Source organism: Saccopteryx leptura, chromosome 2 (assembly GCF_036850995.1).
Source record: "Saccopteryx leptura isolate mSacLep1 chromosome 2, mSacLep1_pri_phased_curated, whole genome shotgun sequence".
NCBI classification, from domain to species: Eukaryota; Metazoa; Chordata; class Mammalia; order Chiroptera; family Emballonuridae; genus Saccopteryx; species Saccopteryx leptura.
This window is the reverse complement of record NC_089504.1, coordinates 380,384,598-380,408,588: the sequence shown is the minus strand read 5'-3', so window position 1 is coordinate 380,408,588 and position 23,991 is coordinate 380,384,598. Positions and strand designations below refer to the sequence as shown.

At 48.2% G+C, this 23,991-nt stretch overlaps 1 protein-coding gene across 1 annotated transcript in view; it reads left to right on the top strand.

Annotated features, from left to right (window-relative positions):
* GRIK4 (glutamate ionotropic receptor kainate type subunit 4) overlaps positions 1-23,991 on the top strand; it is a 375,204-nt gene that overhangs the window by 202,262 nt on the left and 148,951 nt on the right. Inside the window, exons 3-5 of the mRNA XM_066365318.1 lie at positions 7,269-7,433; positions 18,635-18,732; positions 22,989-23,154. Of these exons, the coding sequence (XP_066221415.1) occupies positions 7,269-7,433; positions 18,635-18,732; positions 22,989-23,154 (429 nt within the window). The remainder of the gene's footprint in view (positions 1-7,268; positions 7,434-18,634; positions 18,733-22,988; positions 23,155-23,991) is intronic.

Below are 23,991 nucleotides of genomic sequence, written 5' to 3'. Positions count from 1 at the left end.
TGCTTCCCCCTGTTTCTATAAATGTGTGCAGGTTTTTGAGGGAAGACAGATCGGAGAGGTTGCTTGGTTGGGTGCCATAAAAATGTTTGAGACCTAGACAGACCGTGAGGGAAGTAGTGTTTCAGGGACACTGAGGAGGGTGTGGGACAGAGTTCCCATCTGCATTCTAGATAGGGGCTCCAAGAGGACTTTCCTTGACTCCTAGCACACAGAACGGTGACTGTCATCCCCAATCAGAAACAGTAATTACAATGTGCGCTGCAAGTGTGACACATTGTGTTGATATGAATCTCCTTTCACTGTAGGAAAAGGTCAAGCAAGAGAGAATGACAGATTATCTGACTGTTTTTCAAATGAATGAGCGAATGAATATTCTCATCTCCCATTGTGGGGCCCTAGATTGCACCCACTCTTCAAACCCCAGGGTCCTGTTGAATAAAGGTTCTCTTTTCTGTTCGGATTCTTGTCCAGGGGGATGATGACGATGCATAAGAATATCTATTATTTGTGCTTTGATCTTCTGGGAGAAGAGACATAACTTCAAGCAGGAACAATCAAAGTAATGACCCTTAGGATTTTTCTAACTATATTGTTACAAAACACTCAAAGCAATTCTAATCTGTTATTATCTCTCACTTGCCCTTTTCCTTGGGCAGAGGGAGATGAGCATGAACCAAACATGTCAAACTTCTAGCTGGCCTTGTAATTGCCATTTCTGATCAGAGATGACAAGGTCCTGCATTGTAAATTCTAGCAGGCATGACATTCAGTTATTTGCAACTGGGTAAAATGCAGAGATAAGAACCCCTCATGGTATTATGGCTTAGGGTCTCCCTCCTAGAATCAGGGAGGCAACACGAGGCAATGGTGACATTATCTGATGGAGACAGGGGGGTCCGCAGACAACATGGAGCTGCGGTGAGTCAGGGGAGTAGATCTGGGACGGCACCTGCTGGCTGCCCAGCTGAGCTCCCGTTTCAGAGTCGGCCCTGCACATTGTGCGTGCTCCCTGTGCTTACTCTCCGCCCCATCACCATCTCCCCCACCAGCCCATAAGTCTTTGAAAGCGGGGGCCAGAGCTGCTTCATGTCTGCATGTCTCATGTCCTCAACCCCATCTACGCTGCTCGTGCCTGGTGTGAGGGGGTGCTCCGTACCTGCTCATCACAGTGAATTTCCCTAGACTGAGCTGACCCGGGTTCAGATGCCTCCCAGTTAAAGTGCAACTTGCCTCGCATTCTTGCACATGCTGGGCCAGTTAAGGTTCCCAGCAGCCTTTATTCTGCTCTGTCCCATATCTGGGCCAGGAGGCTGTCGCCAGCAGCCATTAGACAAGACAAACAGGTGGCTCCAGCCCAATATTTCTCTTCCTTGCCTGGTTCTGGGCAGAATGAGCATTGAGCGTGGATATGTGGGCCACTGCCCTGCCACAGTCTGGTCCAGCAGGGGGACTGCCGCAGACATGGCTGGGGCTCCCTCTATGACCAGGACAACACAAGGGGATTGTTTTTCCCTGAAGGAAACCTAAGGGTAAGTGGCAAGAGCAGAGAAAGAAAGGAACAGCCTCAGGTTAACTGGGAATATCAATTACATACACAGAGTCCTTAGAGAGCAGTCATATAATAAGGCACTAACTGCAAATGTAATTGCTGGTTTTGGGACTTTATTCATAATCCCCCCACCCCCGGCTTATGTCCTTTTATTAACTCAGGGGGTATGAAGGATTAAGGAATGGATCAAAAGGTAAACCGTGTGGTGAAAGCCCAGCAATTAATACACATTAGGATCAAGTGTTTGAACAACTTTGGAAGGCACGGATGCCTAACATTTGTCTGGATATCTGCTGAGTGGCATGGAGGACTTCAGAAAAGCTGAGACAAGGTTTCTGCACTTGGGTGTTTGCAGTTCAGAGAGCAGTCCTGCAGCACCAGGAAGTGCTTTCTAAATCTTTCATAACAGGGCCTGTCGTACATCCTCCCCTCTCTGCTCCGGGCTTTCTTCTGGGGGGAGTGGCCCAGTGTAAACGTGAGGACTCACCAGCTCCCTGGTGGGAAGGAGGTATGTTGGAAACGTGCTTGGAAGAGTCATTGCACAGACTCCCCATGGCTGGAGAGGGGGCAGACACTGGTTTTGGCCTATTTCCCCATCTCAGCCCTCCCCTTGCTGCAGCCCGACCTCACAACCTCAGGGAGGTTGCAGTTCACTCCTCTGCAGAGCCTCCAGGCGTGCAGGATATGCCCAATGATGCTGTTCCTCATCAGACAGTAGCTGGGAGCTCTGCGCATCCTGGCCCAGCCGGCCAGGATCCCTCTGTCTCAATGTGTCCGGTAACATTCTGAGTTGATTGCATTGCTGGCTGCTGTCTTGCATATCTGGGTTTGTGTTAGCACATTGTCTTTGTCAGCTCAGGCTGCCATAGCAAAATAGCACAGACTGGGGGTGTCAACCACAGACATTTATTTCTCACAGTCTGGAGGCTGGAAGTCCAAGAGGAAGGTGCCAGCAGTGTTGGTTTCTATTGAGAGCCCGCTTCCTGGCTGGGAGACAGCCACCTTCTCACTGTCCTCACATGGCGAAGAGAGAAGGAGAGGACGCTCTCTGGTGTCTCTTCTTATATAGGCACTAATCCTATCGGATCAGGGCCCTGCTGGTATGATGTCATTTAACCTTAACAACCTCTTACAGGCCCTATCCCTATGAATTTGGGGGACATAATTTAGTCCATAACACACATCATGAATGTGTACCTTGAAAAAAGAAGGGACCAGAAAGAACTGATTGATAGCTCTGGAACAGATGATCATTACAGCATGTTGCCTCCTGTGGTGTGGTGTCACTGTGCTCTGTGTGTACTGAAGGGACAGAGCCAAGTCTAGTGTGACACTATAGCATGAACAACCTGATCAAAACAGTACTGAAGTCACTCCCTAGAAGTACAAGTTCCCAGATTCACAAGGGCCTTGGAAATTTTCTGAGAGACTATTTTATTAATTGTTTTTATTTCAAGTGATTAAGTATTTAATAGACAGTAGATGGAAAATTTGGTAATACTGAGGTCATGTGGCCCAAATAGAAAGATAGCTGGCCCCAGGCTTAAAATCTCCCAGAGTATAATGTCATTACTTAGGGGATTGTCCAGTGTTCCAGGGTCCAGCCTGTTGAGGTTTTAGAGTTGCTTTGCCTTGGTGAGACTTCCTTTGTGGTGACAAGTCTTATGTGCCCACTGCTATGGACTGAATGTTTGTGTCACCTCTCTAAGTTTCTATGTTAAAACTCAAATCCTGACGTGATGGCATTAGGAAGCAAGGCCTTTGAGAAGTGGTTCACTTCAAATGAAGTCAGGAAGGTAGATCCCGCATGATGGGATTAGTGCCCTTTTAAAAGTGACCAGAGAGCTTGTTCTCCCTCTCTCTCTCTGCCACGTAAAGATACAATAAGAAGGTAGTCATCTGCAAACCAGGAAGCAGATCCTCATTGGAACCGGTGGAAATTTCATGCCAGTCCATGAAAGAGTTAACCACCTTGATGTTGTATAAAGATGTCAGACCCCATGATCTTAGTCAAATTTGCTGATGCTCAGGATGATTTCTGCCATTAGTGGTCTCCCAAATAACTCCCCTATTTTCACCAGTCCCCAAGTGTAAAGAAGTTAAAAACCACTGGTTTAAACTCCCCAGCCTATGATATCTTGTTGTAGTAGCCAGAGCTGACTACTACAGACACCCCTGCCTAGTATACTCCCTTCTCAGCAGCAAATCCCTGGGAAAACAATTAGAAAGAAGATTAGCCACGCTTAAGAGTGCAGAGTCTATGACCTGGGGTCACCTCCCTTGTCTACTACTCACCAGCCCCGTGAATGTGGGCAGGTAGGTGACTGGGCCTCTCTAACCTCTGTTTTCTCATCTCCAAGTGAGGATGACACAGATGGACTTCTCATCTCAAAGAGGTGTCAGAGATTAAGTGAGGTGGTGTTCATGAAGCATTTACACTAATGCAATCATGGTCACTGAATAAATGAGCACATATTAACATAAAGCTCATGTTCCATGGACCCATTGCCTCTTTCCCATGACCTGTACGGGATGGCTGTGCCAGTTCCTCACATTTTATTTTATTTTTAAAATGTATTTTTCACTTACAGTTGACATATCTATTTTATTAGTTTCAGGTGCACAACAGAGTGATTAGATATTTATATACCTTACAAAGTGATCACCCAGGAAGTCTAGCACCTTTCTGACATCATTATTGACTAAATCCACAATGAAATAGCACCTCATTGTGCTATTTCTGGCAAAGCCAGAATGACTATTATCAGTAAATCCACGAACAGCAAGTGTTGGCAAAGATGTGGAGAAAAGGAACCCCTTGTGCACTGTTGGTGGGACTGCAGATTGGTGCAGCCACTGTGGAAAACAGTATGGAGGTTCCTCAAAAAATTAAAAACAGAACTACCATATGACTCAGTGACTCTACTTCTGGATATTTACCCAAAGAAATCCAGAGCACAAAGAAAAATGCAGCCCTATGTTTATCACAGCATTATTTACAGTAGCCAAGAGATGGGAGCAACCTAAGTATCCATCGATAGATGTAAAGAAGATGTGGTACATATATACAATGAAATACTGCTGAGCCACAAAAGGAATGAAATTTTACTATTTGTGACAACATGGATAGACCTATAGGGTATTGTGCTCAATGAAATAAGTCAGAGAAAGACAAATACCATATGATTTTATTTCACCCATATGTGGACTCTAAAAAACAAAAGAAACAAAAAAACAGAAACAAACCTATAGATACAGAGAACAAATTGATGGTTGCCAGATTGGCGGGGAGCTGGGGGATTGGTGAACAAGGTGAAAGGTGTTAAAAAAGTACAAATTGCCAGTTATAAAAACAGTCACAGAGATGTAAAGTAGAGCGCGGAACAGAGGCAATTCCTGACATTTTAGATGTCTCTATTCTATGCTTTAGGGCTGGGTTAATGGTTTCTATTACATTTTTAACAGTGAAACATTTTCTTCCACATCAGGTTTTATGTGGACTCCTGGTGTCTAAAACTGATGGATGTGGTGCCGGGTTGGCTGAAGCTGGCATAGGACTGGCGACCCCTGTGTGCCCGCCCCCTCTGCTCCTTGAAGGAGTCCATTTCAGAATCGCTCCTCTGGGCTGCCCACCCCCTTTCTGTTCCCTGAGTCTTCCTCCTAGGGCAACACCATGTAATTGTTTAAGTTTCTGCTTCCTGAATAACAATCTCAGTCTGGTCCCGCTTTTCTGCGGTCAACTGGGTGGGACTTTTAGGTGTCCCCAGGCTCTTCTGGCCACTCTGCAGGTGGCTGATCCTTTCAGGTGTGTGTGGAGTTTGCAACTTAACTCCCAGAAGTCCACTAAATTCCCTGGGTCTTGGGATGCCCCTCTGTTGCCCAGTATATGGCCAAGCTCTATAAATGAGATCTAATTTTTATTATTCCATAGGCTACACATATAAGTAAATCCACAAATCAGGGGGGGGAAATGCTTTGTAATACTTTCTGTCCTGGTGTTTGATTTGGCATATGGGGCACAGTAGCTGTGGAGTGGTGCACAGCAAGCACAGTGTGGAAACCCAGTGTTTCCGTTCACACCAGCCACAGAGATTCAAGGGCCACATGTTGACAAAATCCACTCGGCTTCATTCTCCATATTGCTTTTCTGAGTCTTCAACTACTGAAAAATACACTTGGTCTCTCTTTATTCCTTCTTTCCCTTCCTCCCTTCCTTCCTCTCTTTCTCTCTTCTTTTTTTTTGATAACAGCTTTATTGAGATATAGTTCATCCACCACACAATTCATTGAAGTATACAATTTATGGTTTTAATGTATCCACAATTGTGCATTTCTCATTGCAATTCATTTTTCAAACATTTTCATCATCCCAGAAAGAAATACTATATGCACTAGCAGCCACTCTGTTTTCTCCCCAGTATCAATCCCCCACCCCTGCCACCACTGTCAGTAGCCGACCACTAATCTGCTTTCTGTATCTATGGGCTTTCCTATTCTGGGCAGTTCACATACATGGAACGATCCAACACGTGGTCTTTTGTGGTTGATGTTTTTCATGGAGCATGTTGCCAAGGCTTATCCATGTTGTGTCAGTATTGGTATTTCATTTCTTTTTATTGTCAAATAATATTCCATTGTATGAACACGCCACACTGTGTTTCTCCATTCATCAGTTGATGCGTGTTTGGGCTTTTCCACTTTATGGCTATTATGAGTAAGGGTGCTGTGAACATTTGTGTGCAAGATTTTGTACGGAGATTTTCAATTTTGGAACTTCTACCAAGAGAATGAACGATACCAATAGTTCGATGTCGTGAGTGTTTACTGTGTACCCAGTACTGTGCTGAGCACTTCACACATGTAATCTTCATAAGAGCTGAAGGAATAAGCTCTCTCCCTAGTTTACAAATGAGGAAACTGAGGTCCCCTAGCTAATATGGGGTGGAACTGGGATTTGAACCCAGGTCCCTATGACACCGTAACACTTGTCTTATAACTAATTACAGAAGTTGGGCAGCTATTGGTCCCACATGACTCCATTAAGTTGATACCATTCATATTGATTAAGTCACACAGATTAAATTTGTACAATATGCTACTTACCTACGGTAAACCCTTAACACCCCCCCGCCCCCCGCATTAGTCTTACTATTTCTAATGTCTGGCGAGGAAAGTTCAGAGAAACAGCAAAGCTACCTGGGTGACATGGCTTATTGGTGCCAGGGCCTGGAGACTAGCACTGAGCAGTGTCCTGCTCAGTCCCTTTATATCACCACTTTCTCAGACCTGGCCTCCTCTGACTGTCTCTCACCTTGGGGAGAGTTTCTTATATGCCCCAAAATACCATTTTTGGAGCATAGGGACTATCCCCCTACCTTTGCACCTGTGTACCTGTATGTACACACAGATATCTATCCAAGGGTGCCACCATGCTCAGGCCTGGGGACCTCATCCACACAGACCCCCAGGGGCCTGCCATGGCCTTACGAGGCTCCTGAGGTGGAGCCATGTTAGCATTCACTGACTGCACACCGAGACCCTTAGGAGAGGACTTCCTTTGGGGACAGTTCTGAGGATGGCTGGGTGGAGGGCGATGTGGGAGCTCCCTGGAAGAAGGTGGCAGAGGTGGGAGACAAAAGGAGGAGGAGGAGGAGGAGGAGGAGGAGGAGGAGTGACAATAGAGGGTACCAACTGTCTCCATGTGGTTGCCTGCCCACAGCTGCTATCTTGGATGACCCCATGGAGTGCAGCAGAGGGGAGCGACTCTCCATCACCCTGGCCAAGAACCGCATCAACCGCGCTCCTGAAAGGCTGGGCAAGGCCAAGGTCGAAGTGGACATCTTTGAGCTTCTCAGAGACAGCGAATATGAGACTGCAGAAACCAGTACGTAGAGTGGGCAGGGCTGCCCTCTGCTTTTCTTGCTGTCAGAGGAGGGGCTGGTGGTGTGTATGAGCCGTACCCATCGCCAGGCCCGAGATGGAGATATTCCCAAGGGAGGGAGAGAAGCATATACTACTAGGACGCCCCGTACTTAGTCTGGATGAGAGCCCCAGGTTTTGCTGTAAATCATGGGTGGAGTAGAATTAAGGCAGGATACTCATTTATTCATCCATTCATTTACCTGTTAATGAATTTCTTCATATGTTGATTCATTCATCCTCTGGACATTTTGTACACAAATATCTGAAGGAAGTTGCCTGTGATTAAGATAAGAGAGACACGGCCAGCTCAAGGATAGTTTAGTCATTGCATATCTGACTTCCTGTCTTGCTTTCTTGTGCTGAGCATAGTGTTGCATTTTGCAAAGAAATTGAGACTTGGGATGGAGTTTGGTTATTCATTGTGTGGATAACTTTGGACAAGCCACCTATCCTATTTAACCTCAGTTTCTTCATCTGTAAAATGGGAAGGCTAGGATCTACTCTGCAAGTTGTGAGATTAAAATGACTTAAAATATAGAAAAATCCTTTGTGAGTAGCAATGCTTTACAAGCATATGTTTTACATTACTCAAGTCACACATATAGAGCGCCTACTGTATGCTGGGCACTGCTTTTAATTCTCCCAACAACCCAAGAGTTAGTGCTATTATCCCCACTTTAAAAAAGAAACCGAGGCTAAAAGACTTCAGATAACTTGCCCAACCACAGAGCTGGTCAGTGGCTGAGTGAATTCTAGACCCTGAACTCACATTCATTAACCTGCAAGTCCACTACCCCTCCCCTGGAGTTCTCTGGCATGTTGCTAGTATTCCCTTGCTGACTCTATCGAATGAGCTTCCTAGTTAGTGGGCTAGTAGCTTGGAGCTAAGCTGGAAATGAACAGTTCCAGTTCAGAGGGGAGGGGAGGAGCCCCTTAGCCTAGAGAGATGATACCATCTATTCCCTAAGAATTTAGAGTCCCTGTCCCCTCCTTTTCTCGCCTAATTCAACCTTTAATAACACTCAATGGCAAAACAAAAGAACGACTTGCTCAAGTATGTATATCAGACATCTGGTCTTCTATGTGTGGAACCAGCACTGCTCTAATCTGGGCTTATTACTATTGCAAGAGAAGAAACGTAGTTGCCGTGAACCAAGCATAAAGGTCAGATACCCAGTAATTGTCTCACAGCTTCTATTTAATGCTCTTTATAGTATTAGGTCCATGCTCTTTTCCCTCTGCTAGTTTGGCTTCCTGTCCCGTAATGGCCATCCAGGTCCAATTTAGTCTTTGTTTATTTATTCAGGGAACTTTCATGGAGCATTTAGTCTATTTCAGGTATGATTCAGGATATCATGCTTTGGAAACAATGCAAACAACAAGACAGACACAGTCCCTGCCCTTGGGTAGTTTGTAGTCTCGTCAGCGGCAGCTTCCCTCAGCGCCTCTTGGTTTGGATTCCCAAAGCAGAGGATCGGGTTGGTTCAGCTCCTCCTGCCATGGTTTGTCTCACAACTGCCCTTGCAGAGAGTGTCCACCCCTCGAGGCTGAGGGCAGGTTCTTACCATAGAGAAGTGGGCTGTTGAGGCCAGCAAGAGCTGTGGACACAGAGTCCTCCAGAATAGGGCTTGGGGGAACAGGTACCTGAAATTGTCATTCATTCATTCATTCACTTGGTTAGTCAATAAAAAATTAGCAAGGGTCTCTCTCTTTTGTATACTATTCTAGACCACGGGGATTCAACGGGGAATAGAATTTCTAAATAGTTCCATTGTCTTTGAAAAATCAGCTCCTTCTTCCTTTTCTTTGGTTCCTCCGGGCTTTCCTGGTGGATGAGAGAGCACAGATTGCCCATAGCTGGTGGGGCTCAATAGATGGAAATTCTAGTTGTCCTGGAAGTTAAGTTGTAGTCGACCAAAAGGAAGATTTAGCGTTCTTGGGATCATCCAAATGAAATCAGAAATGCCAGCGATGCCTTCTCATGAATCTTCTAGTCCAGTCTGTTGCTTCTTTGTCCAGGAGGGCAGGTCTTAGACCAGGGTCTGAATTTCTAAATAGTTCCATTGTCTTTGAAAAATCAGCTCCTTCTTCCTTTTCTTTGGTTCCTCCGGGCTTTCCTGGTGGATGAGAGAGCACAGATTGCCCATAGCTGGTGGGGCTCATTAGCAGACATAAGTTTTTCTCTTCCATGACCCTGCAGCCTGGCGTGGTCGAGTCAATACATCTAAAATATTAAGCCAGATGAATCTGGGAAATAAAAGAAACAGCTTTATTCCACATTACAGAGCCCTGGGGCATCTTCTAATGCTCTTTTTTAAGGCACCAAATATTTTATTAGCAAGTGGCCCTTGGTTCAACTTTTACATCTTACTGCATTTGAGGCATGATTAGCATTTGTTAGAAAAGAGGGCTTCGGGATCTTTTTACCTCAAAGGCCTTTCATCTGAAGCCAGAGCTGCTCCCCCACAGTGAGGTTGAAATGCTACCCAGATAGTTCTTAGGAAGGTTCAGGCCCAGCTCTTCTCCTCCAAAAGTAAGGGAGAGGGTGGGTGGTGGATTAGTGCTATCAGCGGCAGCTGGTGGGGAAGGGAGTGGACTTCAGTGGCAGTGCTGGGGCAGGAAATGGGGGCGGGGCCAGGATGCCTGGATGAAGGAGCAACTGTAGCTCTGTGATCCCTACTTTGGGGAGACTGTGTGGTATAAAGAGTGGGGGCATGGATTTTTAGAATCAGACTAAACGGGTTTGAATCCTGGCTCGACTGTTTACTAGCTGTGTGACTGTGAATGGTAAAATCACCTGAGGGTCACTAGGAGCATGGCATGAGACAGTCAGGGGAGGTGCTTTGCACTGCGCACATAACAGGTGTGCAGTACCTGGCAACGGGGGCTTTGGTTGTTGGCTTTATTCTCTCACCCTCGCAGCGGAGTGGGCTTCCTCTCACCTCCTACCAGCATCTCTTTCCCTCCTCTGTCTCAAAGTTCAGCCGTCCTTACCTGCTGGCACATTCTTTTCGCAGACTTCTCTCAAATGGCCTGTCTTTATGTCAGCACGCCTCCGGGCATCCCTTGTAATTGGATATTTCCCTACTTTTTCCAGTTTTCTGGGCTTGTTACATCTGACAGCTTTGAGCCTTTGGAAGTTGTGGCGAGCCAGCCAAAGCCAGCAACTGCCCAATGTCCTGGGCTGTGTCTTCTCTGGATCCCAAGGCTAACTTGCATTTAAAAATGATTTTAGTGGTTCTGAGGTCCAGAACAACATCCCCAACCTCACACCTGTCACCCTGTGACTAGGGACTCTGCTTCAAGAAGATAAAAGAGGCCCCGGTGATGATGTTCCTGGTTACGGCAAGTGCAGGCTCAGATCTAAACTGCGGCAGTCTCGATCCTACAATGGGCAGCGTGCCTTCTCTGAGCAATAGATGAGTTTCCAACAGGTCCACACAAATCACACTTAATGAACCGTATTCTGGGAGGGTGTGTCAATCTACAGGAGCAATGGCCACTTCAGAATCAGAGATTATGAAGTGTAAAGAAACTAAAGATGCCAGAGTCTAGATTTTTAACCTCATGTGGAGGGTTGAAAGCGAGGTTGGGAGACAGAAAATGTCACCCGGGGCATTGATGAATAACAAACCCGGACACGGGAAAGATACAGTAGAAAATTACTTCTGCTTCTGTCTGGTTCACATAGATTTTCAAAGAGTGGATTTATTTAAAGAGATCATCCCTCATAAAACTTCCTCAGACCCGTATCTGATCCCGGTCACCTCTGCCCCTTCACCAGCATTGCCCGGGGCTTCTTCATGTTAGACCTCCCAAGTCCCTGTGTACAGCCCTCTGATCTGAAATAAGAGGAATAGACTGACCTATCATCAGGTCATCGCCCCTCCAGCTTGGTCCTTCCTTCCTTATCTCCCGTGTCTTAGCTCCATCTCAGCCCTTGTCCTCCCCTGTTCCTGTAGACCAGCGTGTCTCCTGAGGCTAAGGCATTGAAGTTTAAGCACCCACCCTCTTGTCACCCAGACAGCTACAAGCACCCTCCCTGCTGCTGCCAGAGCCAGTTGGAGGTTGAATTTACTGCAGAACCAGAAGCAGGAGTGTCCCTGTCTACTCCTGCTCATGCCCGGGTTGGTCTCTGTGAGACCAAACACGCTATCAGCCATCCATACCATTTCCCCTGGAAACCCAGAGGTGTACTGGTTATCAGGGCCCCCGTGGACCTGGAGAGGGGCAAGGCATATCACGTTTGATCTCGTGGTTGCTCCTTCCGCACAAGCTCCCAAGCTTCTTGCAGGCCCAGTGGGCTGACCGCTGGTGATTCAGAACTCCATCTAGTGAGGGCTGGTTTCCTTCTGTCAGTTCTACAGAATGAATTCAAGTCAGCACAGGGGAACAAAAGAGAGAAGCCAGAAGAGAAAGGCAGAGGAAGAGTGATGAATCATTCAACAAACACTTCCTGCTCCCCTTCTCTGAGTTTCTGGCATCAGGTATGCATAATAGGGACTCAGAATTGCATTGAATTACAGTGCTTAGAAATCATCCGGTTCAACCTTCTCATTTTACAGATGGGGAAACTGAAACTTGTGATCTTTCCAGGAGGCGGTTCAAACCACACACCTGAAAAGTGACATCGGTCTCAGTAGCTCTGCTGTGGGTCTTGCCAGTGAGTGGCTCAGATGAGGGTGGAGGGTAGCTAGTTGGTCGGGTGAGGCCTCTCAGCTGGATCTCGAAGTGTTGGATCAGTGACAAGAAGGGAAGAGGCATTTGTACAGGCGGTAAAATAGCAGGCTCAAGGCAGGAAGAAACAGTCCCTGGGGGCACAGTGACGGATGGGCGTGGCTGAAACGGACTTTGGGGGTGGGGGTGAGGGCCGGTGGGAAACTTGGTGTAGCATCACAGAGTCAGAATTTAGGTGCTGGAGTCAGGTGCTCTGGGATAATCCCAGAGTAGTACAATTAGCATAACAACTCCTTCCTCCTGGGGGGTTGTATGGCTTTAAGGTGGTAGCCTGTCTCCTGGTCGGTGCCTACACGTGGAAGGCTCCCCCTGACCCCCGTAAGGGTGTTGCTGCTCACTGGGCCTTTCGGGGAGCAGGCCAAGGGCTTTGAATGATGTGCTGTTGGTCACGTTCTGGGGCGGATGGTGCAGCGACCTGGCCCTGCCACCTTCACACACCCCCTTCTTGGCTTGGAGACCAGCAAGGCCAAGCCATTCAGCACATTGTCCACCCAAGGAGAGTGGAGGATGGAGTGCTGTCCTGCAGGCTCGGGCACAGGGAGTAGATGGTTGAGGTCATTTCTGGCCTTGCTCTGGGCCCATCAGGGCTCCTCTTAGCACTCAGTGTGCAGCATAACCAGGCGCCGTGAGAGAACTCGCCACCCTACACACGCTTCTCTCTGGCTTCAGCTCTCTGAAGTGTTTTGATGCGAAGGACTGAGCTCTCCCAGGCTCTCTGCTCCACTAGCTGTCAGCCCCCAGCAGAGACTGTTTACCAGGAGGGCTCAGGTAGCAGCCCAGTGACTCGTAGGGGCCCTCCGAGAGTGTGAAGGCCAGGCTTCCTGTCCCCACTGGGGAGCTGCCTCTTCCCCAGAAGTTCCTATGATCTACCTCGCTGGACCGTCCACGTCACAGGCAGCCCCTTGCCCTCCATAAAGACTCAGGAAAGGAGTAAGCTTCTGTGAGTTCCTCCTGTCCAGCCCAGTGTCTGAGAGGACTTGGAACTCAGGCCAGAAGTGACAACTCGAGGAAAAGAATTCCTCCTTCTTACAGCACCCTACTGCGGTCTTTTACTTTAGCAGCTGCTCTGGCAGGTGCCTTCCAGTGTCTCCGCTGGCTGGGAAACTGTTGCCATGCTGGCGCCACCCCTGTTTCCTGGTTTCTTCTTCAACCCCTGGGAGGCGGAGGGCCCTCACACAGACAGTCAGGGCCCTCACAGAGATGGCCGGGGCTGGCAGAATCGGAGTCCCAGGGATCTTTATACATGATTTCCATTCCTATCGAGCAAGGGCTTCTTGCATAGGGAATGAATGAGTAATTCCCAGATCCCAGCAAATCCCCAGACCATAGCTGCTGGGAAGAGGAGAATTCAATTTCATGGGGCTCACTTTGGATCATTTCAGTTCAGCTGAGCAATTTTCTTTTGCCAGGACAGAATAGATGTATCTCCTGCCTTCAAGGAGTTTCCCATCCAGTGAGGGAAATGGGAGCTAGACCCTCCGGATAGCAGGCACAGACCCACCAGATCCTTAACTCCAGATGTTTTTAGAATCCAGAAGTTTCTATGTATTGGATGTATATACTATACATTAAATCCTATACTCAAATAAATGCATGCTTATATTCAACTATTCACATATTATAAATAGCTTCATATCTGTCTTTGTAGATCAGATTTTGCCACCAAATGAGTTTTATGAAAATCATCCAGTTTCAGAGCCTTTGGGTGTGGGAGTTGGAAATAAGGGACAATGGTTTTTATTTTTATTTTTTTATAAGAATTTGTTTTTGGGAGAAAAGTCTCTGTTGAGACCCAATATAATGAGCTAGGTTGGGGCAGAAACTGCCCAGGAACTCCGAGAACAGGGAGGCTGACCATCTCTTAGGCAGCTCCAGCTGGAAGCTGAGGCAGACCTATGGGGCCAGGTCTGAGCGGGCACTGCAGGGTCAGTAGGAGTTTGCCAGGCAGAGGGGCAAGAACGGGCCTAGCCCAGGGTAGTCGAGGGGTGCTCATGGACTCCTCAGAAAAGTGTTTTTAAATGAATAAAATAAGACAGCTAGGATGCTCAAGGAAGTAAATCATATGGAAATACAGTTAAAATATTTCAACACCAATATATTAGTATATGTGCTTCTTTATTAATATATTAAATAGCTCAGCTTAGTATCAGGTCTAACTGCTAGTATAACTTTGAATTAATTATGATTACAAATTATATTTTAAGATATCTGCAACACTGTAATGTGACATGAAAACACTGATGTCTCGGCCACAAAGACACAGGTGCTGTTCATATACTCTGTGTGGTTCACCTAAATTTAATGTCGACAGGAACACAAAATTCCAAGTAGGAGTTAGGGAAAGTCCTGCCATTCCTTTCTAACCCCCCCCCCCCCCCCCCCCAGTGTTCACAGACCATCGTTTTCTCAGGCAGCAGATTAAGAGCCCCTGATCTAGCCCGAAAGGAACACTCGGCCATAGGCTCAGGTAGGGGAACACAGGGCATGCTCCAGGTGAACGGGTGTGATGGGAGGAGGCGCTGTGCGAGCGGCGGCTGGAGCAGGTCGGTCCGTTTAGATTTGACTTGCTCACCAAAAAAACATTTTTTTATAATGACGCGTTATAAAAGGATACTCGCTGACTGTAGAAGGTAAAGAAAATCAGGGAAGAAACTCATTGTGTTCCACTGGCCAAGGCATTCTTTATTAACGTCGCAGTTAATTCCTATCAGCCGATGAAGAATAGTGGTGCAGTGGTTAGGGACCTGACCCTGATGTCGGGGGTTTAGTGTGTTTTTTTTTTGTTTGTTTGTTTGTTTTTTGTATTTTTCTGAAGCTGGAAACGGGGAGAGACAGTCAGACAGACTCCTGCATGCGCCCGACCGGGATCCACCCGGCACGCCCACCAGGGGGCGACGCTCTGCCCACCAGGGGGCGATGCTCTGCCCCTCCCGGGCGTCGCTCTGTCGTGACCAGAGCCACTCTAGCGCCTGGGGCAGAGGCCAAGGAGGCATCCCCAGCGCCCGAGCCATCTTTGCTCCAATGGAGCCTCGGCTGAGGGAGGGGAAGGGAGAGACAGAGAGGAAGGAGAGGGGGAGGGGTGGAGAAGCAGATGGGCGCTTCTCCTGTGTGCCCTGGCCGGGAATTGAACCCGGGACTTCTGCACGCCAGGCCGACGCTCTGAGCCAACCGGCCAGGGCCTGGGGGTTGAGTGTTTGAATCCTCCCCCTGCCCTTTCATTTTTCTGTCCCACTTTCTCATTTGTAAAATGAAGGTAACAGTCGTACTGCCCATCTCATCAGGTGGTTTTGAGCAGTAAGTCATTTCATATGCAGTGCTTAGAAAGGGCCATAATTAGCGTTCAGCAAATGGGGACTTTCTTACCCTCTTTCAATACTTTCTCAGTGCATGACTATTTTCTGTATTTGCTTAGCTGTAGTCTTCATATAGATGTACATATAATTTTATAGTCTGCTTCTCTTTTTTATTACATAAATATGTAAGTACTGTTATAAACTGTTTATAAGTATTTTAGATACTTAAATCATACTTTGTTTGTATATGTGACCCAGACTTTAGATGACTATTCTTTTATGACTAGACATTTAGCTTATTTCCAATTTCCCATGGAAGGTGTTGGGCAGGCTTCAGTGGTTCAGTTATTGACTGAGCACATAGCTCTGAGTCAGGCCGTGCTCTTGGTGTGGAGGATGCAGGGATAAATATGACAAGCTTTCTGCCCGGCAGGAGCACACTGGTCTATGTTTTAAGATTATACTGTGCCGCACCATTTGGAGAACAGGTTGGAAATGAAGAATCCTGGAGACAGAGAGACCTGCTAGGAGGCCAATAGGAAAAGGGGCTGACATGTAACAGTGACAGTGGGCTGAGATAGAGGGAATGGCAGGGTGAGAGGATCAAATGGCCAAACCCTGGCCCCTGACTGGTACAGCGAGTGAATAGATTCAGTGAGTGAAGGCCAGAAGGAGTCAAGGGTGACTGCAGTTTTGAGCTTGAAAAGCTAAGAGAAGTGAAGTGCAGTGGTTATAAGCACATAGGCTTTGGTGCCAGATGGTTCTCCAAGTTCAAGCCTAGCTCTACCATATTACCTATGTGATCTTGAACAAGCTACTGAATATCTTAAGCCTCAGTTTCCCCATCTGCAAAGTGGAGATAGCAATGACTCTTCTTCCTAAAAGTATTGTATGAAGATAAAACCAGACTATGTATGGAAAGAATATAGCATATATGATGTAGTGAGCATGATAAAGTGAGATGTGTAGCATGACAGCACCATTCTAAGCACTTTGTATACACTAACTCATTTTATTCTCACAACAACCCTATGAGAGAGGTGCTGCTTGTATGTGAGTTCTAGGGATAAGAAAGCAGGCCCAGAGAGGTTCAGTAACTTGCCCAAGGTCTCACAGCTAGTAAGTGACAAAGCCAAGACTCAAACCCACACAGTCTTGTCTCAGAGTTCATGCTCTTAAGGACTGTGCTTTCTGCCTCTCTGCTGTGGACATATTGAGTGAGTGACATCCCTCTGGTGACATCCATTTGGCGGCTGGAACTTGGTATTGTAACCCGGGACAGAGATCAGAGTGTAGGATCTCTGAGACAGAGACAAGAGTAGAGGCCCCAAGCAAAGATGAGATTTCCCAGGGAGAGTGAGACATGGATAAAACAGGAATTGAGCAGAAGGAAGAGGAGCCAGCAAATCAGGTGAGAAAGAAGGACCAGAGGAGTGGATGAGAATTAGGATTGAGAGGTGTTAGAAATTTAGAAAGAACGATGCAGTCAGCAGCATCGAATTCTGCAAAAAGGGAGTAGGATGACCCGCTAAGAGGTCATTGGTGACCCTGGAGAAGCAAATTCAGTAGAACTGATGGGGCGGGGACCTCAGCTATAAGGGGCTGTGAAAAGATGGGTGGAGGGCAGACAAAATAGGTGGCTGGAACAGAGTAGAATGGACACGGGATGGGGTCAACAGGCTTAAACCCCAGGCTCTTACCTTTATTAGGTGTGTGACTTCAGGGGAGTCACTGAACATCTCTAGGATGCTGATTCCTAACTGGTCAGATCAGGCACCAAGAGCCGCCCCTGAGGGTAAGGTAGGGATTTGATGGCTGATGAATTTAGAACAGTTAGCAGGAGTAGGAGTTGTGCTGGCTGAGATTACATGAGATAACTTACATGGAAATAACTTGAGCTTTGAAGCACGTTCTTTAAAGGTGCAGCTTGGTCATGCCATTGGGGATGGTTCTGACACTCAGCACTGATGGGTCTCCCTCAGGGACCACTGTACCCGGCCTCTTGGTCAGCTGGGATCTGTGATGTTGCAGGATCCCTGCCTGAGTCACAGGCCGAGAGATGACTTTGCCGGTCTATCCTTCATATGTGAACTGCAATGCTAGGATTTGAGCCCCGGTGCTCCACCTCAGCACCTGTGCCCCACTAAGGCCATCATCACTTGGCTGTGTGGCCAATGGTAGGCCATCATCATTTGGCTGTGTAGCCAATGGTTAGGACTCTACCCTAAGAGGAAGAGCATCCAGGTGTGGCTTTGCAGCCGATGGAGAGTTGGGCTGCTCCATTAACCTCAGGCTTGGGAAATGGCCCTACCTGACGTTGATGTGAGTCGGAGGAAAACGTGCCAGGATCAAGCTTTGAGTGTTGAGGAGAAGGACGCCTTGTGGTGCGACAAGGAACCTCAGTACATATTCTGAAAGGCAACTTCTTGGTTCTTGTATCATGGTGTGTGTCCTGAGAATTATCTTGCAATTTCTCTCTGTTTCCTCCTTTATCTCCTGTCCTTCCTTTCTCAGTCCATAGCATTTTAAAATCTTAGATTCTCTCCTCTTCTTTTTTTCTTTCCTGCTCCTGAATCTCTCCTTCTCTATTGACCGCATGTCCCATCCATTCATTCATTCGCTCAGTGCTCTGAACCGGACACCTGCTAGTGCTAGAAAACACTGTGAAGGACAGGAAAGAAATGAAAAGTGGGGATTTGGACATTATAAGGCTCAGCTTCTGCCCTTAAGGGGTTTGAAATCTAATGCGAGGAGAAAGACATCTACACAGCGACCCATACTGCAGGTGGGGCCGGGATGGAATCTGCAGGTTGTCACCATGGTCTGTGTCCTTTGGCAGCAGCCCGGAAGATTTATACACCCCGTTGGCTGTGGCCGTATGCTGTAATAACTGGGTCGTTTCCTCATTTAAGACCATCCATAAACTCCGATAAAACTGTCCTGGAGCCCAGTGGTCCAGGGGAGGGGAGGAGTGGGAGGGGCCGGCGCGGCCGTGGGGGGACGCTGAGGGCAGCGGGAGCAGTTGGAGGACTCAGAGGGCGCAGCCCAGGCAGGGCAGCTGGCCCGCACCCACCTGATGAGTGCCTTGTTTCTTTTCCTGCTCCCCGTGCTCGTCCCCTGCTGCTGGCTGCAGTGTGTCAAATCCTCCCCAAGGGGGTGGTCGCTGTCCTGGGACCGTCCTCCAGTCCAGCTTCCAGCTCCATCATTAGCAACATCTGTGGGGAGAAGGAGGTGAGTGCCGGGCCAGGTTGGGGGACGATCTGCAGGTGGGCAGCCTGTGCCCAGCCGTGCTGTGGACTTGTAAGGGCTGGAAGAGCCCTTTGTACCTTGTTGGTGTCACTAATAACAAAGAACATAGATACAAAACAAAGATGTGGTCCTTTGCGGGACACCTGTTTGCCAGGTTGTTTGGATGGAGGGTACTCAGAGAAGAGATTTCACAACAGGATTTTCAAGCTGATCTCCTTTGAGTCTTAGGGTTGTCCAGGGGAGGGGGGACCTTGGTGGAGGTGGGCGGAGGGAGAGGCTGGGACAGGTGGTGGCCCAGGGCAGGCACCAAGTGATCAGATTCATGGTTACGTGTTTATCTATTGGGATTGTGGGGGAGGAGGCATTGCTACATTTGACTGGTAAAATAAAGTTTGAAAACTTCTTTTTCATAAGCTCTCTAGGAAGAAGATTTTAGTTTGCTTTCTTCCTCATTCACTGATTCGTGTTTCCTTGTCCGGTCAGTAGATTCCTCCGCAGGCGCCTCCCCTAACTGGAATCTCTCTCCTTTTGAAGTGCGGGTCCGGTTGTTCCCTCTAGTTCCAGTTCCAGGAGAGAGCAAGATGGCAGGGGGCGCTTCTGAGTAATGGCCTGCCCCCTAATTCATCAACTCTCTCCCTCCTTCACCCCTGGAGAAAATAAACTAGAAAGTTCAGGGATTCTGCCGATTACTGGAATTTTTCCTAGTTCTTCCTGGAAACAGTCACTTCCTTCCCTTCAAGTGTATCCCTGGTAGACGGGGGGCAGAGTGACTGACTGCGGAGCCTCTCCTGACCCCCAGGCCCTTCAGGAACAGACGGAGCTTGGTGGTGAGGGGCGTGAGGCCAGGAGCGGGGAACAGGAGGGAGGGGGGCGGGGCAAGGAAGGATCAGTTTTACACCTGTCTCAGGGACCTGGAGGCTCAGCTTTGAGGATCTGGTTCTTAGAAATAGGACCGGCCACCCACCGAGGACAGAAAGCTCCTCGACTAGCTACCCCTGATGGCAGTGGAGTAGCAGACAGGACTGTGGCCACCGCAGGCCCTCTGGAACCTATTCCCTTTGATAACACCACATCTCTTATGATCAGAAGGCTGAGTGAGTCTCTGAGGCTTTGGGAAAAATATTTACCTTCCCTGTTTCATGAGCCTACTCTCAGAATCGTCACCCACACATTAAAGAGCCGGGAAGTCCTAGCTTCAGTCCCCTGCTTGGTCTTGCTCTCCGGGTGCCAGGAGCTACCCTGTAAGGCGGAGCCGCTGAGCCTTCCTGCTACATGCCCTGTCCATGTGGACCCCCCACCCCCACCCCGCATCCCCTCAGATGTCCTAACGGGTGATTGCTGAGCCAGCCCAGGCCCAGAAGGGAGCTTCTGTCCCACTGCCACCCCTTCTAGCCTATCACAGTCCTTAGTCCCTGGAAGTGAGATCTGAAGTTTTATTTCAATCTTTCCTGCCATGCTCCAAATAACCGCTCAGATCTGCAGCAGGTGTTACTGCAGCGATCGCTGTGGCCTTCCTCCAGTGAGATTGCCAAGTTCCCCATTCTCTTTTCTGTTCCCGCCTTCTCTTTTCTTTCTCCCTCTTCCCCATCACCTCTGCCTCACTGTCCCAGACAGGCATTCCCCGAACGGCCATTCCCAAATGGCTTCTTCTTGGGGTTCGGTGGATTTTTATCTCAGCTAACACATCCCTGATCCCTGTTTGGCATTTTAGAGCAGAGGCGGCGACTTTTATTCGTGACCGTATTCTTCACCCTGCCACCCCAATTGGTCCCCGTGCTCCCAGCCAGCCAGACAGGATGCTCTGCCCAGGGGCCACCCAGACAGTTCCCCCTTCTTTGTCTGGTCATGTTCCTTCCAGAGCAACCTTCACTTTCAAGTCAGATTATGCATTTCTTTTAATATTTTATGAGGCTGAACTGCCTTACACTGATTCCCCTCCACTCCGGGAAGAAACGGAGTTCTCACCAAGGAGTTCATTTCATTAAAAGCCGCTAACATCTCTGTAGCCCCTGTGACTGGTCGCTGTCTGCCCTGCTGCCCTCCCCTCCACCCTTCCCCCTCTCCTTCTCCCACATAGCTTCATAATGACCTCCTGGGATACATTTGCAATTGCAAATCAGTGATGGATTGATCTTGGTCCTCGAGAGAGAGTATCGGTAGGATTGGCCTGGGTGGGGCATCTCTACCCACTCTGAGTGGCTGGCTGCCTCCGCTGCAGGCTTTAGAATGGCCGAATGCCAGATACTTCCTACCAGTTACCCCTCCTGGGGCAGCCTCTCAACCCTCATCCAGCTCCAAGAGCTTTTTCAGAAGCTCCTACGTTTGGGGAGGAAGGGGAAAGAGAAGGAGGAAAGGCATTATCTAAACACTACTACATGCTAGGAGCTGGAAGCTCTTACGTCCTTCACACATGGGATCTCGTTTCCTCCCCAAACTCCAAGAAGCACGCATTGTTATTTATCCCCATTTTAACGAAGCCAGATAGGTTAAGCAGGTTGCCCCAAATCACACAGCAGGACCTGGCTGCAAGCCCGAATCTTTAGACTCTGAAACCCACATTTGTCCTTCACGTTTCTGAGTCTTTTTCCTGATTCATCTCTAGTTTCCATGGTATTTCTGAGGATACTGCATTCTACGGGAGGGTGAGTTAGCTGCTGATGGGACCCTGTAGGCTGGGTATCCATACAGGGAGGGCCTTGGTCAGAAATGCTCAAATGTGTAAGCCAGCCAGCCTGGCACCCCTGTCCTTGCCCAGCCTTGGCCTCTATCTTGCCCCTTTGGGACCTTTATATCCTTTCAAGGTTCATTCATTTTAGACAGATTGTACGGGATGCAAAATACAATCTGGGAAGAGAGATTCTTAGGACATGACTTTACTCTTTAGCATCTTGTCTCATAACTTACCAGCCTCCCCCCAACTCTATACTTTTCTGTCTCTGCTGGAAATACTGCCCCCTCTTTATAGTTCAAGGGCTAATCTGAATTAAATTCAGAAATTTTCTCTCTAGCTTCTGCTAAATGTTTACTCTCTCCTCACCCAGCCTCAGAAGAGATCTGGTCTATGGCTGACTTTTCTCAGAAGCTGAAAATGATAAGGTAGCAGACTCCTACAGAGATGTCTCGGTAGTATCTTGGACTCTGGGCCAGCCCAGATGGAGAACACTTCTGTAATCATTTTTGACTAATCCATTCTAAGAGCCAATCAACTCACCATCAGGAAGTTCTTCCTGCTGTTTATCTTCAATCTCACTTGCTTTAACATCAGTCTAAAGCCATGCCTGCTATTACTTGGCCCTCCCATAGGGCACACTGGTCCTAATGGAGAATGAGTGTTGAAATTTCAGCCCCATCTCCCGTAGAGGCACCGAAGCAGCCTTCAGCTTTCCTGGCTCTGGGTCCCAGGGATGCGGGAGACAGAATAAAATCAAAGTGGAGGGCAGCTTAGTGCAGTTTAACTTTCCTGTTACCTACCTAAGAGCCTGAGCTTCCCATCAAGCAGCCATCACAGCCTGTTAATATCTCTTCCCAGGAGAAGAGAGGCAGAAGGCAGGGGCAATGCCTCTCTGAAATGTCAGTAACAGATGTAGAGGGAAGCTGACACTGTCCTAATGAAGCCAAAGCAGGCATTTATTTACCTGGCTCCATTCGGAGGCTCTCTATATCCAGGTGGTTTTTCCGCCTGCGATGCTGCTTTCTCCACGTGCATGTTTCAGGAGGAGCCCATCCCGGGCTTCCCCCTGGAAGGTGGAGGGAAACTGGTTAATACACCTGTTAACTAGGCTGGGCTGACAGCCTGTGCTTTCAACCCCCAGGGCAGCGTTTTTCTCTTTCTGCCATCTCTGTTCTGATTTATTAACTACAACGAAAATATTATAAGGATTATGCCTTCAAGAGCCATTTATCTAGCTGCTTAGCAGCTAGACAGTTTCTCTGAGAATAAAGACCCGTTCTTTTTCCTTCTCAGGACCACAGACCCCAGTACATTTGCACAGGTCTCTTTCTGAAGGGGCTTCCCATCCTGGGTCTTCCTATCTTAAGTGTTGTCCAGGATGTCATCTTGTTTCCTCCTGTGGAGTGGGCGCCCTGAGTCCCGCAAGCTCTGTTTCCCACCTGTGTGTGGTGAAGGTCTTACTGGAGAGAATTCTCCCTCCACAGCCTAATCTAACTCCTTGCTTTCTTTCTTTCTTTCTCACTCTTTCTGGATCCTCCCCGCTGCTCATTTCTGCTCCTCCTCCCAGGTCCCTCATTTCAAAGTGGCCCCAGAGGAGTTTATCAAGTTCCAGTTCCAGAGATTCACAACCCTGAACCTCCACCCCAGCAACACCGACATCAGTGTGGCTGTAGCTGGGATCCTGAACTTCTTCAACTGCACCACTGCCTGCCTCATCTGTGCCAAAGCAGAATGTAAGTTTCCCCAGGTGGGCTCTGCTCCAGGCCTTCCGGGCTTGTTGGTTTCAAGCTGATTGATTTCCCCCTGGTTCCCTCAGATCATCGGGCTTATAACTGGAGGGTTCCGATATTCCCATGTGTCCTTGTCCGTGTGTGTGCACGTGTGGGTATGTATGTGCCCGTGCGTGAGAGAGCGGTCCCTTTAACAGAATTCCCTGGGCATGGGCAGAACAGAGAGAACTGGGTTACAAGGAACCTGGCCAACCTCAAGCCTCTCTGCATCTGCAAACTCAATCCCCACATTTTCAGCCTTGTTGTTAAGAAGCTACAAAAAGGGAGAGAGGGGAAAATATCAAATTGGACGCATTTGCACTTGATGGGTTGAAGAGCTTCTTCCCCCTGGAGAGCAGGTTTTGCTGATGGAACAGGGTCCAAGGTCAATTCCTGAGAAAGCACTTTTTTTTGCAAATGCATGTTTTGGAAATGGCGTTTCTCTGACTCTCAGACAATTTGTGACATAAATTTAGTGCTTATGAGATGTAGCTGACTTAAGCCAGCACTTTCCAGAAAATCTGTGTGTCTGTGTGCATGCCCAGTGGCAGCTGCACACCCACAGGCAGTCAGGCAGGTGCTGACCACTGCTGTCACTGGGGCCCAATGCCTGAACCCCAGGTGTCTGTGTCCTGTGCAGCTCACCTGTGCAGGTCTTGCCCTGCGAGTCCAGGTGGGCTGCACTGGCAGAGCTGGGCCATTTCCATCAGGGCTTCCTTCAGTGACGGTTCAGAACGGCTCTGCATGCTGAAGTCCCTCCTCCATCCTGGAATCCTGACAGTACCTGTAAACCAATGCTCC